The sequence below is a fragment of the Rattus norvegicus genome, chromosome 12 (genome assembly GCF_036323735.1).
Source record: "Rattus norvegicus strain BN/NHsdMcwi chromosome 12, GRCr8, whole genome shotgun sequence".
NCBI lineage: Eukaryota > Metazoa > Chordata > Mammalia > Rodentia > Muridae > Rattus > Rattus norvegicus.
Window position 1 is genome coordinate 23088943 of NC_086030.1, and position 10929 is coordinate 23099871.

General features: G+C 47.1%; 1 protein-coding gene across 1 annotated transcript; it reads right to left on the reverse strand.

Moving 5' to 3' along the window:
* Positions 352 to 6434, reverse strand: LOC134481328 (paired immunoglobulin-like type 2 receptor beta). The gene is made up of 4 exons (XM_063271925.1): positions 6356 to 6434; positions 5833 to 6216; positions 3355 to 3544; positions 352 to 1332 (listed from the first exon to the last, which is right to left on the reverse strand). The coding sequence occupies exons 1-4, from the start codon at positions 6402 to 6404 to the stop codon at positions 1320 to 1322; spliced, it is 636 nt and encodes a 211-aa protein (XP_063127995.1). The 5' UTR covers positions 6405 to 6434; the 3' UTR covers positions 352 to 1319.

The following is a 10929-nucleotide window of genomic DNA, read 5'->3' on the forward strand; positions in this document are numbered from 1 at the left end:
TGGATGGTTTCCTCTGTACTCACAAATTTATATTATAAGGTAACCTGCTGACTATCAAATATTAGGACAGACTGGTCTTGGGGACAAATTTCCCATTTCAGGAGACAATGGAGACTGCAGAATGTCAACATGGCAGGAAATGAGAAAGTAAGGGCATACAGTTTGGCTTGTGAGTAAAGAAAGCTCAACATGGGACCCAAGCAAGCCATGCTCTGACACTTGATGTGAAGCATGTGGGGAGGACGGGTGGGCTCTGGATGAGATGTTAGCATCCAGAGAGTAAAGAAGAGGAGAACTCTGATTGTCAGGCTGTGGGTTTCAATAAAGACCATGGCCCTTACATCTATCCCAGTGACCTACACCCTAGACACAGTCTACACTCTCTAAGAAGTGTCAGGAAGGGGAAAAGACAGAGGCTCAGGAGAGACACTGAGATGGATTGCTGGGAGTAAGATATTTATTAACAGTGTCAATAACTCCATGAGCAGAGAGACAACAGCACAGTCAGGCTTTCAGGCCCAGAAATACACAGGAGGACCTTGGTTCCAAGGAGAGCGTGTCTGAGTCCCCATGGTAGAAGTGGGGGTTATCCAAGAATGACTTTCACAGGAGAATCCTGCAGCCATGATGACTGACTCCCAGCGAGAAGACATAGAAGGCTGTGGGATGCAGGGTGTGTAATCACCAACAACTACTTTGATGTAAATTCACCTCCCTGGTGAGAGATCCTAGTACAGAGTAGCCTGTTAGTTGAGGAATAAAAAATTATTTGTTACCAGCATCTGGTGGGCGATCAGGAGAGATAGATGACAGATTTCCAGAGTCAGTGTTCTCTGTGTACCATTTGGGTCCGCAGAAATCATTCCCAGGTCACTGGGCTAGGCAGCAGAGGGCATTTCCCACTGAGCTTTCTCACTGGCATATATTATTTTTCTTCCTTAATGTGTAATTTAAAATATTTCAGGTAAAATCAATTTAGAAAATGTTATGTCCATGATTTATCACCTTGAGCAATACCCCTACTTTTTAAAGACACAATCTTTCACAGGCCTGGAACTCACCAAGTGTCCTATACTTGGTGTTCAGCCAATATGTCTCTGCCCATCTCTTGCTTGACCAGGGCTGGGATTGCAAATTCCTGCCACATCCCTGGGTGTGATTTCCTGATCCATCAAACTCAGGTCCTCCTGCCTCTGTGCCATGTGTTTCTGACTGAATCATCGCTCTGGCTCCCTTCCATGCCTCTCATAGTGAACTTTCCATCAGCTCCTCTTCTGTCCCTTGAGATGACAGGCACTCACCTTACTAGAGTTTAGTCTTTATTCTGCTGGCCTGTAGGAGAAGAAACTGTGTCAGTGTGTCAGCCACACTGGTTCTCATTCCTGCCTCTCTGCTGTTCTCTGTGTGCAGACAACAGGAGGGGACCAGGCCATCACACATGTCTCTTGCATCAAGGCAGGCACAGGTCTGAGAATCAGCAGGACCTGAGGCCAGGAGTTAGTCTACTTTCTGTACAACACAAAATGTCAGATGACTACTAGTGAACTCAGCCATATCCTGTCTCCCTTTCTGTCCTTTTCCCTACTCTACTTTCTTGACACATCTCTGCCTTTTCTGCTCTGCACTCACTGTGCCTCCCTCTTGCCTCCCTGAAATCTTGCTTTCTAGCTGTCCCTCTCAGTGTAGGCTGCTGCAACCAGCAGTTTGAAACTCAGGGATTTCATCCCAGTCAGATTTCTGCGGTCATTCAGGCTGCTGCTCTTCCACCTCTCAGTTCTTCTACTTACAGTGACAGAGGGCAGAGCCTGTCTCAAAGAGTGCGACACACATTTAAATGTTCATTTGTAAACTTCTTTACACTCCAAAAACTAGGCATCTCCATCCTTATCCTGTAGTCCCAATGGCTTTAAAACAACTCTGACCTCAGTTCACATGTAGGTCTTGAGTTGGGTGTGCAAGATATTTGGAGCCCAGTAGCCTACAGCTTCCTATGAAGCTGTAGATAGACTTGAACCCCTGATTCTCCTCTCTGGATTTCCCAAGGGCTGGAATTATTTTGTCCCCCTCTCTGTCCCCATTTTTATTTCTTAGAGTACACATGAATATTTGAAGACAAGTTATTTATACAAAAATGTAATGGGATTTTGCAAAAGAACATTGTATTTTCAAGTGTGTGTGTGTGTGTGTGTGTGTGTGTGTGTGTGTGTGTGTTTGTGTGTTGCTTATGTCTGTGTGTGTTTTGCAGGGACATAATGTATAAATGTTTCCATTCTGCCAATATGCTTGAATTTAGGGTACTTCTCTAGTCTTTTGCAAAATTTACTTTGAACAGAGCATAACCATATTGAATATTTGCAAATGTGAATACTCATGTGCTGCTGGAGGACAACCTTGGGCATTTTCCTTTAGGAGCTGTCCTCTCTTGATTGTGAGACAAGTCAGTCATTGGTCACACCCAGTACATAAGGTGAGCAGCACAGGGAGCCACAGGGATCCTAGCATATCAGGCTGTCCTAGCATCTCACAACTTTTTTTTATTAACTTGAGTATTTCTTATTTACATTTTGATTGTTCTTCCTCTTCCCGGTGTCTGGGCCAACATCCCCCTAACCTCTCCCCCTCCGCTTCTATATGTGTGTTCCCCTCCCCATCCTCCGCCCATTACCGCTCTCTCCCCAACAATCACGATCACTAGGTGTTCAGTCTTGGCAGGACCAAAGGCTTCCTCTTCCACTGGTGCTCTTACTAGGCTATTCATTGCTACCTATGAGGTTGGAGCCCAGACTGACAACTCTTTATATGGCTCCTGGGGTGATGCTTGTGTGATTGTTTGTGGAAAAATCCCTTCAACTGAGACACTCCAATGGGTGTTTCATGATTTTGCTGAGGAGGGTGAGATTTCTAGTGTCCAACTCTTGCTTGTTGTAGTGTTAAGTTCTCCATACACATTTCTTTCTCTTTCTGTGTCCATTAATTTCCATTTCAGTTACACATGTCCAACTCAGGTAGGTGTCTCTACTTATACATATCACTTTCTGTAACATGTTGTCTGCAAAAGCTGGTCTACCCTCATTTGTTCTATAGCAGACACAGTTCTTCCAGATGAACAGTCAGCCCCTGAGGTTCCTGCATGGCTACTTGAATTCCTTAGGAGCAGGCACTGTGTTCATCTGCATTTGCTCCTCTGATTTCCAGATGGTCAGGAAGGACAGCAGGCTCCATGCAGTTCTTGGGGTGATCAGGCAAATTTCCCTCCTTCTGTTCTCTTTACTATTCCCTACCCTTCTCCATCTCCCACAGCTGAGAACACTCCCGGTGGGGAAGCTTGGGTGAGGCCTCTCCTGGACCACTTACCTTTGCTTCCACCACAGGAAGATCATCCATCCATACAGGGGGATGATGACCACAACTTTGGCCAAGACCATCCCAACCATGACTCCCAGGTTCAGCAGTGAAGGATTCCTCTGGCCCCTTTTGTCCTCCAGGCCAGCTGTGGGGACTGCAGAGGGGATGATAGAGGGGCTCCCCATGGTAGTATTGAGAGCTGTGGAGAGATGAGAAGTGAGAAAATCTTCCCTGAATGAGGTGAGGAATGGGTGAATGTCACACTTTGTCTCCTCGGTTGGATGTGGGATGCAGAACAGCTGTTAGAAGTTCACACAAGGGGTTGGGGATTTAGCTCAGTGGTAGAGCACTTGCCTAGCAAGCGCAAGGCCCTGGGTTTGGTCCCCAGCTCTGAAAAAAAAGAAAAAGAAAAAAGAAGTTCACACAAGGAAGGGAACACATGCTTAAGGCTGAGGCTCCAGAAGAGTAAGGTCAGATGCACAGTCCCCAACTGTCCTTGCTGTGTGTTCACAAATTTTCATTGGCTCACAGATAACTAAGTTAGAAAAAGACAGCGATTTTTTTTTTACTTAAATGTATGTAACATACAGATATGGTTCGTTCATAGTGAGTTTGCTGCTTGGACACAAGAACCTGAGTTTGGTCCCCAGTATCAATATCAAGAACCTGGTGAAGTGTGCATGACCTTGCTCCTACCCCAAGAGACAGAGGCATGCAGAGCCCTGTGAGTGGATAGGTAACCTGGTCTATGTGTCTAGTTCCCTGTCAAACATAGCCAAGGGAGCTGTAATCCTAGAGCTGAGGAGGTGGAGACAGACTTGTCCCTGTGGCTCACTGGCCTGCCAACCTAGCCTCCATGAAAAACTTAAAGCCAGTGAGAGAGCTTGTCCCCCAAAATATGGTGGATGAGACCTTAAGATCTTCTCTAACCACTACAGACATAAACATATGTACACATACACACACACAAACTCACACACACACACACACACACACACACACACAGATCTGCCTTTACAGACCCACATGTTCATACACACTGAATATACCAAAATGTGTAAAAGAAAAAACACAAATTTAGCTTTATGTGTGCAGCTCTGTCCAGGGAAGAATATATTCCTTTGCTTTACACACATAACTCAGAAAATTTTTCCCAATATTTACCTATTTGCCAATTCTATCCCAGGGGTTCTTGACATGTACATCATTATCCCAACATAGATTACATATCAGGTATCACACATTTCAGATGTTTCATTGTGATTCATAAAAATAGGGAAATTAAAGTTATGAAGTAGCAATGATATACCTTTAGGCATGTGGGTCCCAGAATATGAAGAACGTTATAAAAGATTTGCAGCTTTAGGAAATTAGAGAATGACTGAACTAGACACAAACATAAAATGGCTCCTTTCTCTCTAAGGCCAGGCAGTGCCTATCAAATAAAACCACAGGTCACCATGGTAGCTGTATCCTGCACAGATAACTGCTCTGTGCACATCCTCTCAGAGTTTGACTTAGGACAGTCAAGAGGCACCTCTGGATGTGGTGGCATATGCTGTACTGCACACCATCAGGAGGCAGAGGCAAGGCAGATTGGTGTGAATTCAAGACCAGATGGGTCTATATACTGAGCTTTTGAAAAGCCAGGGCTACAAGCTAAGAAACTGATATAAAATAAATAAACAAGATAGAAAGAAAACAGGAAATAAAGAAGTACTCACATTTTAAAAAAGTGGGGTTGTGGGGAGTAACAGAGAAAGGTTGAAGGAAACAATGCAGCAACACACAGGACCCTGATTCTGTTGGTCCCTATGCAGGACCACAAGTCACTACAATGGGCTCAGGGCTCCCAATCCAGGGGACTCCAGTTCCTTCTGCATCAGAGGGGCTGGAGGGATCAGAAGACAGAGCAGCCACATCATGGAAATGGAAACACTTTCTTAATCATGTTCTAATGACTGAAGAGACTGGGGAGAGAAGATAGGTGTGTCCTGGGGAACTGTGAGGTGAAATGAGGGACTATGGTGACATGTGCCAGTTACAGTTAGACCTGAGAACACCAGAACATCCAATGGCCCCTACTCTATGTTCTGTGCTGACATTGGAGCTATGTGAAGAAGCTGCACATAGGTACCAACTAGAGCCCTGCCACAGAAACATGAGAGTTGGCTCCATCCTGGAGATTTATATTCACCTTGAGGTCACGGGCGAAAGAGGGCAGGACTGTAGTTAGTTTTGGGACAATAAGGGTGTGAACGATGGTGTACTGAAACCTAGAGTCCACTCTGATTCTGTCTGAGCAGAGGATGACAGACATAGGGGCAGCAAAGACTTCCCCCAACTGCAAGGAAAGATGCTGGTGGCAGATGTTTGGGCAGTGCCGAGCGAAAGCAATATGAAAGGAAGCTCAGACTTGTGGACCTGATGTGATATCTAGGAAACAAGGAAGCCACAGGTGTCAAAGCCTGAGTCATGGTGACTCACCATGAATGATGAGTTGGGTGCCAGGGATTGACTGCCACGACTTCATGCCTTCAGTTGTTCGCAGAAAAACTCGGCTGAAGTATCTGGCCTGGTCATTCTCCTTTAAGTTCAGGATTCTGAGGACACCAGATGTCTGACCCTGTGTCCAGTTCATGATGAGCCGACCCTTAAAATGCTCATGAAGGAAAGGCTGGGTGGAGTTGTAGATGACTTCCCCATGGAAGTACTTCCATATCCAGGCTATGCTTATTGACCGATCATTGGCCAACTCCCAGGGGAAATAGAAGGAGAAGGGGATCTCAATGGAGCCGCTCTGGACTCCAGAGAGGACAGCTGGTTGGTTGACACCAAAGTCATTTACTCTTCTGTATCCTGATGAGTTCCCTGGGAAGGACAGGGAGAGTCTGAAGACACTGCATGGATTGAAAGGACAACCCTGAGCACCCACAAGACACCCACTTTTCCCAGCCACTCTGTTCCCTCCTCTGGTTCAGTCCCTGCTAATGAAGTCCCCACCACTCACCAGTGTGCAGACATGCTGCCGACAGGAAAAGAAGGAGGATCCGAGCCATAGCCAGATTCTGTTCAGGTAGTGAGACCAGCAGGGCTCTCAGGAAGTCGAGCTTGCACTGTCTAGGGGCACTGGGGCACTCAGCAGTCCAAAGAGAATCAGGGTAAATAAAAACACACGCTCAGACATTCTCAAGTGGAAGACTGAGTTGAGCAGGACCATCTCTACCTCCTTGTGGCCAGCAACTTCCTTTACTGATCTGGCTTCTGCTTTTCCGATGTTGCAAAAGATCCACCCTTGTGGTTACTGACACCATGGCAGTGTCCTTGGACCCAGCCCCCACTTTTGGTGGGGAGACATGTCCTAGCCCTTGGCATAGCTGGTTCTCCTCTCTTCCACCTTGACCATCTATCTTATCTACACTATTCCATTTCCTAAGTGGCTTGTAAACTCTCTGCCCCTTTCCTCTATATTTCCTCTATTCCTTCCCTTCCCCTCCCTTCTTAACAGGGAGAAGAGGCTTATTCCAAGGTGACCGGCAAGGAACTAGAATGTCTTGGTCTAGAAGCCTCCTGATGTGTGGCCTTATGCCCTGATAAGCTTCATGTGACATGGGATACTGTTTTATGGAGACAGGAACTGCAGTGGCCTTTAATTGAATAATTAGAGGGGGCTGTTGGAGTGCTAGCCTCATTCCACCAGTCTCTGCCCAGGCCAGTGGAAATTTCGTGATCCAAGAATCTATTTTTGGAGATTGTGGCTTGTCCTGTCCCAGTTCATATAGTCTATATTCATCCTCTAATTGAAGGGTTAAGATCTGAAGAGGGATTCCACGGGGGCCAGTTATTCAGGCCCCTCCATCTTCAAAATGGATCTGCGCTCTTAATTTGGTGAGCAAGACACGGCTCAGCAGAGGGTATGTGCATTCCGGAACATGTAAGAAGGAATGAGTCACCTTACTGGTAGCCAACTGAACCCGGTGGTCTGTAGTCCATCGGTATGTCTTGCCACCAGTGGCTCCTTGCACCCAGGCTGTCTGGTCGCTGAGTTGTCCATGAGCCCGGGTGAGGACTGAATGCTGGGCTCCTGTGTCTACTAGGAAGGTAACAGGCTGTTACCCAACTTTAAGAGTTATCCTGGGCTCAGGGGGGGCTCCTGGCCCTGACCTCCCTAGTCTTCATCTAGGGTCAAGAGGGAGGTCCCTGGCTTCCGAGACCCACGGGGGTTCTTAGGGTTTTTAGGGTTCTTAGGGCAATCCCTGGCCCAATGTCCTTTTTCCTTGTAATAGGCGCATTGATCTTTATCCAGCTTCAGCCCCTTTCAAACTCCCATCTTATCTCCCTTCCTTTCCTGACTCTGGACTACGGCAGCCAAAATTCGACTCAACTCTCTGCTCCTTTTCTTCTCGCTCTCATCCTTCTCTCTACGTACTCTATCTTCCTTCTCTTCCTGTGTCTCTCTCTTGTTAAAAATCCTTTCTGCTTCCTTAAGCAAGTCCTGCAATGTATAACTGCAAATTCTCCAATCTCTGTAGCTTAGCCCTAATATCTGGTGCGGCCTGCCAGATGAAGGACATAGAAACACTTGTCATCTGTCCTGGGTCATCTGGATCATAGGGAGTATACATGCGATAGGACTCCTTAAATCTTTCCAAAAAAGCCGAGGGGGTCTCATCAGCCCTCTGTAAAACCTGTTTCACCTGTGCCAAATTGGTAGGGCGCCGTGCAGCCCCTCAGAGACCCGCTAGGAGTAACTGGGGATAAAGGCGTAGGTGTCCCCTACTGTCAGCCATAGTGAAATCCCACTTTGGCCTCGTGAGTGGAAACGCATCATCAATTGCATCAGGCAGCTGAGTAGGGCGCCCATCGTCCCCCAGGACATGCTTTTTAGCCTCCAGGAACACTCTCTGTTTTTCTTCTGAAGTCAAGAGAGCCTGTAAGAGCTGTTGACAATCATCCCAAGTGGGCTGATGTGTGAGTAGAACAGACTCTATTAGTTCAGTAAGGGCCACCGGGTCCTTGGAAAAAGGGGGATTGTTCTGCTTCCAGTTATAGATGTCGGCCGCTGAAAAGGGCCAATACTGGGTCTGCCCTCCAGTTCCCTGTCTAAGTGGAAAGGCTTGAGAGGTTGTATCCGGTGCTACCTCACGCTTGCTGCGCAGTCTCCCCGCAATAGGGGAAAAAGCCATCTCAGGCTGCGGCCCAGCATCTGGAGTGGCAACCGGTCTTGCTTCTGCCACCTCAGCCAAGCCTGTAGGTACAGGATATGGGGGGTGGGGGGCTCTTCAGATAAGAGCTCTATAAGGGGAGAGTTAGAATCTGTCAGAAGCACAGGTTTGGGTTTGGGTGGAGAGTTCTTGGGAGACTCCTTCTCAGTTAGAACAGGATAGAGAGAAGAGGAGGCTGAAAGAGAAGCGAGTGGGGCTGAGGGAGTAGGGGGCCAACTCAGGTCTACAAAGGGTTCTACCCAAGGAGGGGCGTCAAAGGCAAGGCTCTCCCAGGTGATAATATAGGGCACCTGGTCAGGATGTCCATGTGGTCCCTTGTGGAAGATCTGATCCTTAACCTGTAAAATAACGGTCTTATTAAAAGTACCATCCACCGGCCATCCTGTTCCGAAAGTGGGCCACTCGGATGTGCAGAGGGTCTGCCATTTTCCCTTCTTGACCTCAACCGACTGATCATGGGCTCGGTTTTGGACGTCCTTCTAATGGTCAAGAGTAAGACTCAAAGGTGTTGTTAGAGACTGCCCCATATTAGTTTCAAAGAAAATTAAGGCACAAAAAAGACAAACAAGCCCAACAGTCAAACAAGCAACAGACAAACACGCCGCTCGGCTTTGGCGCAAAACCGAGAGTAAGAAGTCAGATGGGTGCACCGAGGGTCCGGATCCCTCTCCCCCAACCAAAACCACGTATCCTTCCGATACGGGCTGAGCCCCGAAAAAACGGGCTCCAACTACCCTTGGAACGTCTTCCAGGGCTGCGGGTGAGAAGTCCGAGCTCGTCAGCTCCTTCTCTGGTCCGCACAAATACAAACGGCCTAGATCTAAGCCAACTAACTGAGCATTTACAGAACAAGGCACAAAGCAAGACAAACAAGACAAACGCAGGCCAGCTTACCTCCCGGTGGGTGGTCGGCAGTCTCTGGGCAGAGGATCGCCCATCCCGGACGAGCCCCCAAATGAAAGACCCTCAGAGAGAATCTTCGCTCAGGAGGGAGATCTTCAAGCCCAATGACCAATCCGAGTCCACAGACTGTAATTTGTAAGAGGGTTTATTGATCAGGATACACAGGTATCTGTAGGCGTCTCAGTCAATTTGGAAGACTGGCGCGCCTAGCATAGCTAGGGACGTGTTTTTATAGGATTCTGAAGAGCAGAAGCAAGCTTACAGAAGCAAATGCATGGTTACAGATACTTGATTGGTGGATTAAATGAGGCATAAGTGTTTGTTACCTAATTTGGCTATAATCATAACAATGAGTTGGCAAAAGAGTTCATGCTGGTCAGGGTGTCCGGGAAGTCAGGGGCTTATCTTCTCTTGCCAGGTTTGCCCATGAAGCAATACCAATAATTTAAACTGGTTTCTGCATTTTGTTTTCTTTTTATGGTCTGTTTTGTCTAAATGATGGGTCAGCTTGTCCCACAAAGCTTGGACATATTGGGACTTTCCCAGGCTTGTTTTAATTCTGAGTCTGTGTATCTAAAAGCTTACTTTTTACTTCTGTAGTTGTGGGCCTTAGGCATGTACAATTTCCTTTCCGGAAGGGGGTCTTTCAAGAGAAAGCAGAGATGTGTCAAGAGGTTAGAGCAGGGGGAAGGAAGGGAAGGGGGGAGGAAGGGAAATGAGTCAGTACACTAGTAGGCATTGCTCTGACTTGCTGTGTTGTACAGACCAAGTGACCACAAACCTCAGGTCCTGGTGACTCTTAGTCCTGTCCCTGCCTGGCTGCAGCAGAGCTTTTTGCTGCCCTGGTCCCCTCCTGTTGTATGAACACAGAGATCAGCTGTGAGGCAGGACTGAGAACCAGCATGGCTGACAGACTGACTCAGTTTCTTCTCCTACAAGCTAGCAGAGTAAAGACTAATCCCCAGCCGGGTGAGCACATGTGATCTCAAGGGACACTGAGGGAATGTGGGGAAGCTTATTGTGACAGACATGCAAGGGAGCAAGAGAGAGGATTCAGTCAGAAAAGCATGGGACATGGGTAGGAGGACCTGAGTTTGATCCCGAGACTAAACGTTACAACCCAGGGATGTGCCAGAAATTTGCAATTGCAACCCAGTCCAAGAAAGAGACAGGAAACAGGGTCATCAATTGGTGGTCCGTGTAATCTAGCCTAATTGATGAGTATCAGGCCAATGAAAGATCACGTCTTTAAAAACAACAGGGATTCCTCAAGCTGATAAATCAGTTGGAGCAATGGTTCTCAACCTGTGAGTCATCACCTCCTTGAGATTAGAAAGAAGTTTTCACAAGGGTTGCATAACAGATATCCTGCATAGCAGGTGTTTATATTAAGATCATAACCATCACAAAGCCAGAGTCATGAAGTAGCAATGAAACACTTTTATTTTATAACACT

Coding starts and splice junctions, on each gene's coding strand:
- LOC134481328 (XM_063271925.1), bottom strand. CDS start 6,404: ATGGCTCGGATCCTCCTTCTTTTCCTGTCGGCAGCATGTCTGCACACT. Junction 6,217..6,355: donor GGCAGCATGTCTGCACACTG/GTGAGTGGTGGG, acceptor TGTCCTTCCCAG/GGAACTCATCAGGATACAGA. Junction 3,545..5,832: donor CACCCAACTCATCATTCATG/GTGAGTCACCAT, acceptor ATCTCTCCACAG/CTCTCAATACTACCATGGGG.